This window comes from Suncus etruscus, chromosome X (assembly GCF_024139225.1).
Source record: "Suncus etruscus isolate mSunEtr1 chromosome X, mSunEtr1.pri.cur, whole genome shotgun sequence".
In the NCBI taxonomy this organism is placed as follows: domain Eukaryota; kingdom Metazoa; phylum Chordata; class Mammalia; order Eulipotyphla; family Soricidae; genus Suncus; species Suncus etruscus.
The window spans coordinates 29,234,570-29,250,947 of NC_064868.1; the positions used below are offsets into that span (position 1 = coordinate 29,234,570).

The following is a 16,378-nucleotide window of genomic DNA, read 5'->3' on the forward strand; positions in this document are numbered from 1 at the left end:
CACATGGTCCCTCAAGTTTTACCAGAGATCACTCTTGATCACAGCCATAGATAGACCCTGACAGCTGTTGGTGTGGCCCCGGAGCCCAGTAATGAAAATAGTAACAATAATTTAAACTTACTGCACCTGCCTCTTTCTTTGGAAATTAACTTCCTTTGGAAATGAATCAGTATTGATTTTCCAAAGGTTATACTTCCGTTAACCATTAGACTTTTGGTACATATCTTTAAAAATTATGGCATTTTCCTTAAATATGTTCCTAAAACGAATGCATAAATTTCTTATATTTAAGACAGATCTTTTGAAGAAGTATCACTTATTATTTAAAAAGAAGAAATATAGTTTCTACAATTTGATTTATAACTGGGCCAGAAACATGTTTATTTGAAATATAGCCATTCTAAATTGAAATATGATTTAATCAGTCCCAATTTTCACATTAGTCCAAAATACTGAATATTTCTTTTATGTTCGTTATCTATAAAGCTACATACTTAATCTAATAAAAACGTATCACAATTTAATTATTCTTTTCTTAGTATGGTAGCTAAGTATGGTAGCTTAGTGTGGTAGAAACTTTTCTTTACCTATGTGTTTCACATTTAGTTTCTCCCCTTTTTGTGTGTGGGGGTAAGGGGTCGAACCCGGCAATGCTCAGGATTACTCCTGGCTCTAGACTCAGAAATCGCCCCTAGAAGGCTCAGGGGACCATCTGGGATGCTGGGATTAAAGCCACCATTCTTCTGCATGCAAGGTAAATGCCTTACCTTCATGCTAGCTCTCCGGCTCCTCTTTTCTCTTTTTTATTACTCGCCCTATTACAAGTTTATTTGTGTATGCCCCAGCAGAATGGAATTTTTTTTTGAAAAATAACATTCTATTTTTAAAACCTTTATTTACTCCTTGACAAATTTGATATTTTTAATACATCAAAATGGGTGACTTCAACATTTACTTTTAGTTAGAACCTCATAATTATGTTTTTGTTTTAGGGGCTATACTCTAGGATTACTCCTGTTGCTGTGCTTGTGAATTATTCCTTATGGGGTTCAGAGGACCAAATGGGATGCTAAAATTTGAACCCCAGTCTGCTGCATGCAAAGCAAGCACCCTATCAGCTGTACTATTGTTTCAGCCCCTAAAACCTCATAATTTCTATACTTAGCCTTATACTAGATGATTTAAGTCATGCTGTCAATGCCACCATAGTAATGGTAAACAGTTAGAGGTTTATACCACCTAATTCATAAGATCACATAGTGATTGAGAACTGAAACTCCAGGCCAGAGAGATAGCCCAAGGATTAACCACACTTGTTTTGCATGCAGCTATGCAAGTGATGTAAACAGTATCAGGAATGATCCCTCAGCACAATCAAATGTGGCCTGAAAACCAAAAGGAAAAGAAAAACCTAAAACTGACTCATCCTGTGTTCCTATAGCCAGATACTGCCCTACATCACTTGGTGATTTATGCCATAAAAATAACTTAGTAGCTAGTGTTTTTTGCTTGGTATATATTTAATGGACATCAAGATATGATACATTCACTTAAATCATTTTATTGGGCCCAGGGCAATAGTATAGCAGGCAAGGGCACTTGCATTGCAGAAGACCAATCCAGGTTTGGTCACCAGCATTCCATAGGATTACGTAAGCACCACCAGGAGTGATTCCTGATCACTGTTGGATGTGGCTCAAATACATAATTTTAATGTTCAATCAGACTTTTCTAGTAGTAATATCATTAGAATAATTTTAGTAATAATTATAAAAAGACTTTTAAGCTAGTAATAATAAATGGGCTTTCATATGGCTTTGAAGAGATTATTCTCAGTTGTAAGATTTGTAGTAGCTTATTCAAAAACAAAAAAGAATTGTGCATAAAGTAAACCCCAGAGCACATTATTCTTACCTAGAGGAACAGGGCCATGGCGATGTGTAGAGGAATCTTTTGTGTTGGTTGAAAACATAGTATATTAGTCGATATCACACCCATCCATTTCTTCTAGACAACCTAGTATGACTCTTGTACACATTCCAAGTGGAAATTTTTGAAATTTCCTTATCTGTTATTGTCCTAAATGAAAATTTTTATCATAACAACATTTTCATTTTCATTGCCTTTTTAATAGGGATCTGTTGCCATAGCGGGTGCTGTTATTCGTTGGTTAAGAGACAATCTAGGAATTATAAATACCTCAGAGGAAATTGGTGAGTATATTCTAACAAAATTAGAACTCTTCTGTGTTGTTTTTGTTTAGCGGGCACAGATAAAGATGCGTATGAGCCTGACAGTGCACAAGGATTGAACCTGGTCCTGCTGTATGTGGAGAATCTTCTTTAGCCCATTGAATAATCTCTTTAACCAAAAGGGTTAAAATCTAAATAGTAAAAGTCTTACTATTCACCTTTGCCATCAGTTAATACTTGTTTGCTGTTTCATATATAATATCAATGTGTCATGAATGCCTATGTTTCATGTACACATAAAGCATGAATATTTATAACACAAAATTGATATAAACAAGCATTGCTGACTTTATTTTATGCTAATGTGAAATTTTATCCTAATGTAAAATTTAACACACAAGATTACCAGATTTTGTGGGTAAAACCCAGTCTAGTTGAATTATCATTTGAGCAAGAGCTTTTGCTCTTAAGTTGGTATGTTTTAAAATTATAACACACATACTTTATTATTTCAATTAATGGATAATCATTTTGGACTTGCATCGCAATTCATTTCTGCTTAATTTGCCTGAAAATGAGACCATCAACTACATTTCTGATTAGAAATATACAGGAGGTCACAACCTTAAAAGTAGCTCATTTAGCACTGATAGACCATATCAAAGTTAATCTGCTTCCCTTATTTCTTGATCTGGTTGACATTCTCCTGGGGTGTATGTAATGTAGGGAAATAGGTTTGTGTTGCTCCCAGCAAAGTGATATATTTAGCATAGCTTTCGGTGTGTGAATAAGAGGCCAAAAGCTCCGTCTTGATATTTTAGATATAAGATGCATCAACTAATATAAATTGGCATATTACACTTAATTTTGCTTTCTGTTTTCATTTTAGAAAAACTTGCTAAAGAAGTAGGTACTTCTTATGGCTGCTACTTTGTCCCAGCATTTTCAGGGCTATATGCACCTTATTGGGAACCCAGTGCAAGAGGGTAAGCATTGAAAAGAAGTGTGCTTCTGTTCTTCAACTTCAGTTGTTTTTACCTTATTAGAGTATAGTTAATCTGTATATTTCCAAATCATTACAATCTTCTGTAATCAACTTTATTTTTTGGTACTTGGAATTGAAGCCAAATTATTCAAAAACTGTTAAGAGTAACAGTTGGGAATCTTCTGAAAATAAGCCCCTGACATCCGTAGTAATATAATGCTGTTTTATTGGAGGGGATGGGTTATACCCAGCAGTGCTTCAACTTACTCTGGACTCTGCTCAGGGATCACTCTTAGAAGTATTTAGGTGATATATTTTGTTCCTGGATTTGAACCAAGGTTGGCTGTATTCAGGGCCACTAAGCAACACAGCTGTTCTCTCTCCCTCTTTCCCTCCTCCCCCCTATATATATTCCAGTCTTAATATCTTTCTCTTTAAGATGCCTCCATGTTGTCAGAGCCTCGGACATAATTTATATAGATCTTGGTTTGGTTTTCGATTACTGTTATCTAACACATGGATCATGAGCTCTTTCCTAAGACACTGTAATACTATAAACTAGGACTTTCTAAACTAATGCTTGTATTCAGTTTTTTAGTTGTATATTAAAGTTTTAAATTAAAGTTTATGTTTATTAGGGGCCAGAGAGATAGTATGGAGGTAGGGCATTAGCCTTGCATGCAGGATGGTGATTCAAATCCCAGCATCCCATATTGTCTCCCAAGCCTGCCAGGAGTGATTTCTGAGCATAGAGCCAGGAGTAACCACTGAACACTGCCAGGTGTGACCCCAAAACAAAATTTATATTTATTAAAAATTTTATGGGATGTATTTTTATACCTACCATATTTAACTTTTTTATATTCAGGACATTTCAAACTGATGACTAATATATTTTATTCTAATTTAAAAATGTATGTGTGCCTTTTTAGGATCATCTGTGGGCTTACTCAGTTTACCAATAAGTGCCATGTTGCTTTTGCTGCTTTAGAAGCTGTTTGCTTCCAAACCCGAGAGGTAATAAATATGGGCCCCTTTTTAAAAAATAATCTACTTTTAGCACTTGTTTAAAATACTATGTATGTAATCAAAAACAGAACTTGCTCAAACTAGATGTAAAAAATAGAAGTTCTTGCCATTTTTCACAGCTAACATCTGTTATTTACCAGACACTGGGGTATCTGTGCTTGGGAGAGTGTTGGGAGATGTATAATAAAGCAAAGGGTATTGTGCAGACATACATTTTGAGGCATGAAAACAGGACATACAGCATTTTCATGACTGTGAGGTAGTTATAAAAGGTCTGCATAGCTGTATGAGAAAAAAATTATGATTAGATCAGGTGGACTTGGGAGACCCCAAAAAGTTGTTTAAATAGTATTTAGTAGGCTTTGGGATGCTTATGGAGTGCTTGTCAGCAGAAAAGCTGGTACCTTGAAGAGACCTAACTATGTCATTGTGTTTGTTTATTTGAAGATTTTGGATGCCATGAACCGTGACTGTGGAATTCCACTCAGTCATTTGCAGGTAGATGGAGGAATGACCAACAACAAAATTCTTATGCAACTACAAGCAGATATTCTGTATATTCCAGTAGGTGAGTAAGTCCTCGAAGCTGAGTAATATCTTTTCTGCCGGGCAGTTTGTTTTTCTGCCTGTATCACTCCAAAGGTACTGACTTGGCTCTCTCCCCTCAGTGAAGCCCTCCATGCCTGAAACCACTGCCCTAGGAGCTGCCATGGCTGCAGGTGCCGCAGAAGGAGTAGGCGTGTGGAGTCTTGATCCTGAAGATTTGTCGGCAGTTACTGTGGAACGCTTCGAACCCCAGATCAATGCTGAGGGTACAGTTGAAGAATGAAACTTCTTGAGAGTCTGTGAAAAAGATCTTAGTGATAAAGAGGTGGCCTATCTGTATTGACAGTGGAAGGAACTCAACGCAATACAAGCCTGCAGTTTCAGATACAGTTGTTAGGCATATTTAGCTACATGGAATGAGGGAATATGCTTGTGTACATCAGAAGACACAAGGATATTCCAAGAGGTTCAAAGCACAATGAAATCCTTTACACTAGCTAATGTGCTGACACTTGTGTAAGTGCAATGAAAAGTTGGAGAAGCCACCAAAAAAGGAGCTTAGAAGACTTTCTGTGGGAAGATTAGGAGGTTTGAGAAGGAGAGTGACAGGCCTGCTTCAATATCATTAGGAGTATAGTGTGTTGGTGTGTGCGTGTGTGGATGTAATAGGCCCCCATTTTGCATAGTCTTCCTGATTTTCTTTTTAAGCATGGTTCATACCTAGTGGTGCTCAGGGGCCTCCAGAGTTATGCGGCCATGCTGGGGGACCATGCTCTCCTGAGGATACCTGTCTACTGAATTCTTTTTTCTTTTTCTTTTTCTTTTTTTTTTTTTTTTCGTTTTTGGGCCACACCCAGCAGTGCTCAGGGGTTACTCCTGGCTGTCTGCTCAGAAATAGCTCCTGGAAGGCACGGGGGACCATATGGGACACCGGGATTCAAACCAACCACCTTAGGTCCAGGATCAGCTGCTCGCAAGACAAATACCGCTGTGCTATCTCTTCGGGCCCAAGAATTTTTAATGAAATCCTGTCTTGGGGCCCAAGTGATAGTATAGCAGGTCGGGCACTTTCTTTGCATAGCAGCCAATTCAGGTTCAATCTTTGACAGCCCATATAGTCCCCTGAGCTCTTTAAAAAGTAATTCCTGAGTGCAGAGCCAGAAGTAACCCCAAAGCATTGTAGAATGGTATCTAAAAAGTCAGTATTTAGTTGAATCAAAAATTATTCTTCGGGGCCGGGCGGTGGCGCTAAAGGTAAGGTGCCTGCCTTGCCTGTGCTAGCCTTGGACGGACCGCGGTTTGGTCCCCCAAGCCAGGAGCAACTTCTGAGCACATAGCCAGGAGTAACCCCTGAGCGTTACCGGGTGTGGCCCAAAAACAAAACAAAACAAAACAAAAAAATTATTCTTCAAGCTTTTTCATATTATGCATACTATTCCTCAGTGCCAACACAGATGAAAAAACACAGCAGTTGGGATTTCCCTGTGTGTGTCACACCACCAATGTTTGAAAATGGCTCTCGTCAAAGTGGTTCTAGTGTCCCCCTGCAGGTCCATACGAAATTTTTCCTCCACCTTCTTCACAAGCTTCTCTCCCATTTGCTAGTAAACAGAGTTAACCTACATCTGAGTCCATATGAAGCCCATTTCTGTTTACTCTATGTAGCAATTTGTCAAGAATTCTGGGTGAACATAAGCATGGTCATCTCAATAAACTGCCTTCCTTTGGTGTATTTTTTTCCTTTCATTCTAGAAAGTGAAATCCGTTATTCTACCTGGAAGAAAGCTGTGATGAAATCAATGGGATGGGTTACGACTCAGTCTCCAGCAAGTGGTAAAAGAATTTCCTTTAATTATTGGCACTCTGTATGTTGAAAAGCTTTTAGAAGTATCTGACCATTTATATTTAATAAGCCCTCTCTGAAGAAAAGCATTACCAAAGTTCCTAATCATTTGAAAACAATTTAATACATTGATGCCAGCACTTCAAATTGTGTTAATTAAACCTGATTCAAGTGCAAGTCTCAGACGGTATGTGCTGGCACTAATGTGTTGAAAGTTCTAAACATAAAGTATAAATGATCAGGTGGCTCAGCATTCTTTACTCCTGCCAGATTTTTCCTTCTTATTTTACTTCCTGGTGCTTCAGTTAATTGGTTTTCTGAAAAGAAAATGATTTCTACTCTTAATGATCAAAAAAGCTAGAATATTTTCCCCCTCTTCTTGTCCTACTGTACCTTTTTCGGAGGCTGTATATTTTATAGGAACTTAGACCAACTGAATGCTGCATTAGTTTCAGAATAATCTTTGTTACTTCCTAAGATGATTCCAAGTTCTTAGTAAATGTATGGTCTAGACATTTATTAAATTTGGAGTGAAAGAAATGTACTAAACAGTATTGGAAAATGAGACAATCGAGGACTTTTTCAGAACAGTTTGGAAGAAATGCATCAGGTTTATAGTAAGTGCAAAACATTTAGTTGTTCCTAATTTTAAACTCCTTTAATAAGCTTTTGATACTAAAATTTTAAACATGCCTTTAATGTAGCATAACATTTTTTTGCTAAATGTAAGAAATTTGAACAAAAGGAATAAAACAATGGACAATAATATATTGAAGCATATCATTTAGTGGGAAGACATAAATGGAATACAACTTGTCTTCCAGCTCCAAAGTGAGTTTATTTTTAGGTTTTTGGTGAGAGGTTTGTAATTTGTTGGGACAAATCCTGGCTGTGTTCAGGGATTACTGCTGATATTTATCATTCTCGGTGGTGATCTGGGGACCCTATATGGTTCCAGAGATAAAATTGGGGTCTACTGAATGTTAAGGCAAATGTCTTAACCCCTATATTATCTCAACACCCCTCGCCCTCACCCAAAATGAGTATAGAAACACATATCTGGCTTCTAGAACCTGAGGAAATAATTTTAATTACAAAAACCTAGTATATCATCGATTGCTTACTCTTCTAGTAACTTCCTGTCAGTGAATTTAAAGTGCCAAGGGAAAATTGGAGAAAGAACATGGATTTGATTACTTACATTTCTATCAACATTATAATGTAAGTAACTTGGTTACTTTATTTTAGATTTTTCCATTTTTTTATTTGTTTGCAGGTGAGTTAAATCACTGAAAAAATAATTTGAGTCTCTAAGGATAGAATACTCTGAATAACAATGTAAAGTTACTAAAATGTTAATTGTAATCCTTTGAGTAATATAAGCTATAGGTTATTATTTTGTTCATACCTATTAAGTACTATATGAGGTGCCATAGAGTGAAGGTTAATCATATTTCAATATAAGCTCTTGGTCTCAAGTACTATCACTAAAGTCAGTCAGTTTTGGAGAAAATTTATCATAAGTGATATTTTTGTTTTGTTTTTGGGTCACACCAGCGACGCTGAAGGGAATACTCCTGGTTCTGTGCTCAGAAATCGCCCTTGGCAGGCTCAGGGAACCACATGGGATGCTGGGAATTGAATCACCATTGGTCCTGAGTTGGCTGCGTGCAAGGCAAATACTCTACTGCTGTGCTATCTCTGACCCCATAAATGATTTTTTATTGTACTTAAAACCTTTCCCAATTAACATTTTACAAATACATCACCTTGGTTTAAAATGTGTTAAGCAGTTATTAAATATCATACATCTATAAATCACCATATCTCAAAACAAGGAATTTTTTCATTAAATAGATAAGTCACCTACATTTGACAAGGAATTCTTAGTGAACTTCAACTTACTGCAGTGTCATAGGAAAGCGATTATTAATACTTTGGGGTTTATTATACTTAGATTCTTTTTTTGGGGGGGTCACATCCAGAGGTGCTCAGGGGTTATTCATGGCTCTTGCTTAGAAATCACTCCTGGCAGGCTCAGGGGACCATATGGGATGCTGGGAATGGAATCTGGGTCCATCCTGAGTTGGCTATGTGCAAAGCAAATGCCTTATCACTGTTCTATTTCTTCAGCACTCTATACTTAGATTCTAAGAACTAGAAAAAGTTTTTTTCAAAACTAAATTAAGGTACGATAACTATGAACCTAGTAACTGTTTTTATTTGAGATGTCAAATAAAAAAGCACTGATAAATGGAAGAAAGTATTTACGTCCCTCTTTAATGAAAATCTTTCTAAGATTTTACATTGTAAAAGGAAAGTTTCTTCCCAAGATATCCTCCCAATAAAACCCACAAAGAAATGACCATTATCCTTTTATGCCCATCATGAATCTTAACCACATTTTAGTGAAACCCCTTCATCTAATGGTAACATTTTTATAGTATCTTGGATGTGTTAAGTATTTTGTACATATAGTGTTGTCATTCAAGAAGGCATATAAATAGGAAAGTGTGTAAAAGGAAAGAATCCCAAGAGAATTTAGTTGTGAAAATACCAAGGGAGAGAAGTAAATATTAAATATTAAGAAAATTTTAAGACAGCCATGCTTCCAAGAATTTTTAATGTGGTGAATTTATTTATGCTTTAGGAAATTAAACCCAGTACCCCTCGCATGAGACTCACCTGTTTAACCAGTGTTTAACTCCTACAAGTTAGTTTCTGTAAAAATTAGTCGCATTGTTAGGCACATTCATTCTAAACCAGATTCTATTCTAAAAGGAAAATCCTATTTAGAAAAAGAGGACAGGGTGCTGGAGTGATAGCACAACTAGTAGGGTGTTTGCATTGCATGTGGCCTACCCAGGATCAATCCTTAGTATCCCACATGGTCCCCGAGTCTCCCAGGGGTGATTTCTGAGTGCAGAGCCAGGAATAACCCTTGAGCGCCGCTGCTTGTGGCTCAAAACCCAAAACAAAACAAAAGATGACAAGGTAAATTAAAGGGTTAAGGCACATAACCTTGCGAGTTCCATTTCTAGGCACTACTGAGCGTGGTTCCTAAACCAGAAAAAAGAAGAAAGGAAAAGAAAACAAGGGTTTATTCAGTAGACTTAACATCTCACTTCTGATAGTCATAAAGTCTCTAGGTTGAATATTGGAGAGAGTGGATGGAAGGACGTTGGAGCAACACAACAAGCTTAAATCAACAGCCTCCCAAAAAGTTTCTCTATAAGCTTTCTTTGGCCTTGACAGTGGAAGGCTTTTTCTCGCTTTCTTTGTGTTCTGTTCTTTTTTAACTATTTATGGCATGCTAGCTGTGTTTGTTAACTGCGAGAAGTCTTCAATATTGATTAGATTATTGATTTGAAGTAATAACTCTTTGCTAGCTTTTATGAATATACTTTGATGACTTGTTTTGCTCTCATGTGATTCTTAACACCAATATTGTAATTATGTGTCTCTCTTTTGGTTTGCGTGACTGGAATTCCCTTCGGCTTGGATTGCCACAGGTGACCCTAGTATCTTCTGTAGTCTTCCCCTGGGCTTTTTTATAGTGAGTAGCATGGTAATGTTAATCGGAGCAAGGTACATCTCAGGTCAGTTGCTCTTTAAATCAGACAATTTTATTAGTTAGCATTGATGTATTTTGTGTATAACTCAGCAGATACTTTTTTAGGATGTTTTGTTCTGCCTGTGTTTAAGCACATGAAAAATCAATGTGAGGTCTAATTAGACCATCTTTGGAAGCAATCAGAATTAAGCACTGCGACTACTTAACCCTTTTCGGTTTTAAGTAGATGGCAATTTCATTGCTGGGCTACATTTGCTGGCCTGTCAGATTTGGCAAAGTCAAAGTACTAATGAAAAGGATATTTGGAAGTTGAAAATTAAAGTATAATTTTTCTCATTCAATTGGCTTCAGTAAACATTTTTTTTCATATCTATGAAAATTTGCTAAGCAATTCTACACATACATTGCAATTCTGGTAAGAGTTTTGCCAGAGCATGTTACCCAAATTCCAGTAAAAACTAACTGGGTAAACGTCTAGTTATTTTAATTTAAGTTAAATACATTTTGCTTAATTTAAGTACACATTCTGTGGCCAGAATGATGCCTTCCTCATGGTCAACCCAGGTTTGATCCAAAGCATCCCATATGGTTCCCCCAAGCCTGTCAGGAGAGATTTATAAGCACAAAGCCAAAAGTAATGCCTGAGCACCTCTGGTATGGCCCAAATCAAAACAAAAATAAAAAAGTCAAATTCTGTGAGCTGAGTTTTTTTTAAATGGTCACTTTAATTGAATTTAAAATAAAATTGAATCATTTTAATATTCTTATAGAAGAAATTGCTTACCTTTTGAAATACTTGTTAATTTAAGTATGAAAATATTTTACTAAACTAAAAAAAAATTGAGGAACTGGAGCAATAACACAGCAAGTGGGGGTGTTTGTCTTGCATGTGGCTAACCAGTGTTTGATCCCTGGTATCCCATATATTCCCCCAAGCCTGCCAGGAGAGATTTCTGAGTGCAGAGCCAGGAGTAATCCTTGAGCGCTACCGAATGTGGCCCAAAAAACAAAAAAAAATTTTTTTTGGGGGGGAGCATTTTCTGATATAGCTAAGTTTTTAATCAAATTACTGGCTCCACATGCAAATGGCTTCTATTCCACATACTGTTAAGGAAATTAAAAAGTATGAGCTTTCATAATTAGGGAGAACATTTTAACTCGTAATGAGTTAAAATGGTTACCAGGAGGTAAAATGTAAAATTGAACAACTTTGTGAAACTCCCATCTTAATTCAACTTGTCTTTGTCAGTCGCAGAACATTAAATTGTTCATTACTTAATGATAAAATTTGGGTTAATTGTAGAAGAATGTGAAACTAGATTATCTCTTTTCCTTTTTTGTTTTTGTTTCAAAACAAACAAACAAACAAACACCATACTCTGCAGTGCTCAGCGGCTACTTCTTGCTTGGTGCTTGGGGACCATGTGGTGCTAGGAATTGAACCTGTTTCTAGGGCAACAAAAAAGTATTCTTTGCCTGTGGAGTTTCTCCCTGGTGCAAATGTCTTTTCTATATTCACACTTATAATGAATTCATTCAATTCTTCTGCTTCTAAAATGGCTTCTATAATAATAATAACAACAATAATAATTAATAATAATGCCTCATGTTGATTTTAAATGCTTTACACCTTACAAAAGGACTTCTGTATGCATAAATCAGCAAGAAGTCTTTTCTTTCTTGGGAATGATGTTTGGTATTCATAAATTGTGTAATCTAAGTTTATAAATTATGCTTATAAATGCTGTTTGAGGAAATGTTCTATTTTTCCATTATTCTGAACTTTTGCTGTTGCATAATTATGGTCTGGAAAAAGAAAGAAATGCATGGGAATTGAAATGTTTTCATTACTTTGTTATCCGTTATTAAAGTAACAGCATGTAGATTTGCTTTATGAAATGCAGACATGTAGCATTACTTTAAGGCAAGGGCTATATTAAGTATCAATCCCTAGACATTACTGATGAATAAGGTTGCCATCTTTATTTTCTATCTTGATAACATATGCTTAGATTTCAAAGTAGTGAGATATTTTTGCCTTGGCTAGATTTATTGCAATTTTACTGTGAAAAATATTTAGAAACTAGAGAACTTTTGAATTACTAAGTGAAAAACTTTATTGCTTTCACTCCTGGACTGTATGTTGTATTGATGCATTTGGTTCTGTCCCCACTTTTTTTAGGTACCAGTAAATAGTACCAGTTCATGGATTCCAAAGATGAGAGCCTTTTATGTACTGAAAGAATTCAGCGGTTCTATTTCTGTATTGCGATGACACTATTCACAGACTCTGGTTTTATTTTTAAGCCACATGCTGCATGATCTGTCTTCCAAAGCGACTTGTGGCTTGAAATAAAGAAAATGCAGCAGAATGAATATTATAACAACATTTGTTGTGTTTTTAAACATCAAGATAAGATTGGACCAGCCATTTTGAGGTTGACCTCCCTGTCCCAAAGTTTTGTCCCGTTCATATCCTGTTTAGTGAATCTTTTGTCAAACATAGTCAAACACTGAGGGGTCAATATTTGATTTTCTGCAATACACATAGGTAGACTAAAAAATAGCCCTTTTGTTTATTTTTTTAACAGACCCCCCAAATCTTTCCTTTCTGCATATTGGATATAGTTTGTATCTTAACCAATTTTTTTCCTGCACTAAATTCTTAAAATGGAAAATTTAGGACCTACATAGACTATTTTTCTGACAAGTATTTGCCAAAATCGAGATCCTCTAGACATTTTACTGCACACTTTCCTTAATTACAGTGAATTGCTGTCTGGATCCTATGTGAAAGATGCTTTTCCTATTGTCATTTTTTTTGGTATTTGCTTTGTATGTTTTCACATGTCTTTGTCAATACAGTTTATATACTAGGGTAGCCTATTTATAAACTGAATTCAATTTACGTGGCTCACATTGATTTCTGTTTGGATCTCAAAGGAACAATTTTTCTTTTTTTCTTTTTATTTCTTTATATTTTTTTACTTTGGATAACATGCACATATTTTTTTTTACTGTGAGTAACCCATTTATAAATTAAGAACAAATTGTTTTCAGCCATTCTTAAATACACCATTTTGCGTAAACATTTTAGGGGGAAGCTGCTCTGTACATTTTTGGGGCAATAGTAATCCAGATTATTTACAAGGAACAAGTCAGTTTTAAAAATTTAAATGTTCCATGACAAGAAGAGAAACTGTACAATATGACTACAACTATATTTGTTATACCTTAGCTTTTCATTTGTTTTAGCTGAAACTGAAAAGAATGCTACAGTATATATTTTTCAAGCACAATCACTGGCCCAGATAGTTTTCTTTGGCATGCTTTCAGATATATTTGTCATCTTTTTGAGGGAATATATCCAAAGGGTTAAAAATCTTAAATAGGGAAAAACAAATGAAGATTGCTCTTTTCATTCAGATCTGGCTCTTAATGATAAAGACTTAGAAAATCAGTCTGGAAAGACAGAAAATTATCTACTTAATACTGTATCACAACTAAATCATTTTTCCATTAGAGTGCCTTTTAATGAAACCGAATTTCTCGATATAAAAATTATGTGATATAGCTTGTTAATGTCATTGTAAAATGTAAAATATTTTAAAATTTCTGTTTATTACGAGTAAGGATTTATTACTCCTAATTATTTTCTTTCAGTGCTGAAAACGGGACATATATATAAATACTATAAGGGGATTCATTTTTTTGAACTTAATGGTCACTTGCATTTTTAGTTCTAATCATGTTATTCCTAAATTATTGAATTTGCTGGGTTTTATTGATACTGCTGCTACTTTTAATGACAGAATGGTTCTATGGAATTACTGTGTTTTAGCAAAGGTACATTATTTCTGGAAACATTGTTTCTGCAAACGTAGATTGGTGAATTGTAAATAACTGAATCTCACTATTCAAAGAACTTTTAGATTACACTAGTTTTCTACAAATTACACTATTTATAAGTGTTTGAAATTGTTACATGTTGCTATTTAATGTTAAATTGACGTAAAATAAATCGACCCCCTTATTCTTATGTGTATTTCTCATTGATAGGCTAGAACTTAGAGGAAAAATTAAACTAAGGAAGATGGTACAGGAGACGTTATCAAGCACTAAAGGATCACTGACACAACCATTGTTTCTGCAATGATGAGCCATCGGGTCATTCTATTTTCGTTTCACCAGCTAAAAACACATTGACAAAATCAGCCATATTCACTTAATGGTTTACTGTTTCATCAGACACTTAGTTTCTCTCCGCCTGGTTTAGTTGGTGAAACTAAGAATACCATGGGCCCGGAGAGATAGCACAGCGGCATTTGCCTTGCAAGCAGCCGATCCAGGACCAAAGGTGGTTGGTTCGAATTCCGGTGTCCCATATGGTCCCCCGTGCCTGCCAGGAGCTATTTCTGAGCAGACAGCCAGGAGTAACCCCTGAGCACCGCCGGGTGTGGCCCCCCAAAAAAAACAAAAACAAGAAACTAAGAATACCATTATCTTAATTTGATAGCCAGCACCTTAGTTCATAGAAAAAACCTACATGTATTTAACATTCATGATTCGTTTATCCACATAGATGCACCATGATAGCGCGATGAAATAAAAGTTTAGATATAATAACCAGCCAAGTTTCCAAAGGAACTGGAGAAGTAGCTGATCTGGAGTTCATGCTTTTTTTGCAGGAGGCCTAGGTTGATTACTGTCACCACAAGGCTCCCTGAGCACTGACAGGTTGCGCTGAAAACTTCATAGTTTGGCTCCCAAACTAAAATTTGTCATCTTCTCTTGTTTTTGGTATAGGGCAATTATCTTACAATCTAGCATCTTCAATATTTTTGGGTAATACCATATTGTTAGCTCTAGGCACCATGTTGCACAGATGGTAAAATTGTTCATCTGTGACTGGAACTTTATTTCTGTTAACAATTTTTTCCACTCCTCATTCCCTGGTGACCAACTTTTACATTTTACATAAATGAGATCATGCATTACATTTCTTCCTGTAACTGGGTCATTTCATTTTCCATAATCCCATCAAGATCTATTCCCTTTATCAAAATTGCTACAATTCCTTTACTTTTTCATTATAGTTTAGGTATTAGAATTACAGTAGTTTAAAAGTTTATGGTATTGATGTACAAAGTTACCATTCCTCCTTACCAAAGTGCCCAGGACGCCTCACCAATGCCCCCCTGCCATGTGTGGCCTGATCTTAATTCTTTCAGTTTTGTTAATTGCTTTTGTAATCCAAGGCCAAGACATTAGTTCTCCCTTTGACTTATTTTGCTTAACATAATACCCTCCAGTTCCATTTATGTTACCAGGAACTGCAAAGTTTTATCTTTGCTTACAGCTGCATAATATTCCAGTGTGTGTGTGTGTGTGTGTGTGTGTGTGTGTGTCTGTCTGTCTGTCTGTCTGTCTGTCTGTCTGTCTGTCTGTCTGTCTGTCTCACAGCTTCTTGGTCTATTCATCTCATTGGACATTTGAATTGTTTCCATACACTGACTTTGGCACTAAGAACTAAAGGGAACATAGTTCTGAGGACAAATTAATGGGTTTTTTTGTTTATTTTGGGGCCATACCTGGTGATGCTCAGAGGTTACTCCTGGCGTGGGGGGACCATATGGGATGCCAGGGGATCAAACCGTGTTCTGTCCTAGGTTAGCAAGGCAAAACGCCTTACTGCTTGCCACCTTCTGGCCCCACAAATGAACGTTTTTGTGTTTGATGACTAGATGCCAAAAACAAGAGTAGTTGTCAGTTAAATCCCATGATATTTTCTATAGGTAATGAGCCATCTGACTTGAGCTCCTTTTTCAACATATCCCTGCTACACTTTTTTTCTCTCAAGTTTTTTGATAAATGCTTTTCCCACTGTTCTGGATATATATATTATTGTGGTTTGCATACTTTTTTATATGCCTACTGGCCATCCATATGTCTTCAGTCTTCAGAGAAGTGTCTGCTTATTTCACCCCACTTTTATAGAATTAATACTAGTTTTCAAAAACCAAAAAAAAAAAAAAGAATTAATACTAGTTTTCTTTAAAGTCTGGATAAAGTACCATAAATAGTACAGGGGAAGGCACTTGTATTGTGTAAAGCCAGCCCCATTTTGATAGTGTCAGGGTTCCTATAATAATTGGCAGGGGAGTCTCCGAAAAAGTGATACAGAGACCCAGTTCCACCTTGTGGGTGAT

General features: G+C 36.1%; 1 protein-coding gene across 3 annotated transcripts in view; it reads left to right on the plus strand.

The window, feature by feature from the left end:
* Positions 1–10,580, plus strand: part of GK (glycerol kinase) — a 78,065-nt gene extending 67,485 nt beyond the window's left edge. For 2 of the 3 annotated variants that reach the window (XM_049766747.1, XM_049766748.1), the window contains 7 exons: positions 2,135–2,213; positions 3,082–3,178; positions 4,110–4,194; positions 4,654–4,774; positions 4,875–5,018; positions 6,505–6,585; positions 10,108–10,579. In XM_049766747.1, the coding sequence (XP_049622704.1) occupies positions 2,135–2,213; positions 3,082–3,178; positions 4,110–4,194; positions 4,654–4,774; positions 4,875–5,018; positions 6,505–6,585; positions 10,108–10,232 (732 nt within the window). In that variant the 3' untranslated portion in view covers positions 10,233–10,579. Of the gene's footprint in view, positions 1–2,134; positions 2,214–3,081; positions 3,179–4,109; positions 4,195–4,653; positions 4,775–4,874; positions 5,019–6,504; positions 6,586–10,107 lie in introns of all 3 variants that reach the window. The other variant, XM_049766749.1, reaches the window with a different exon arrangement.
* Positions 10,581–16,378: the final 5,798 nt, after the last annotated feature.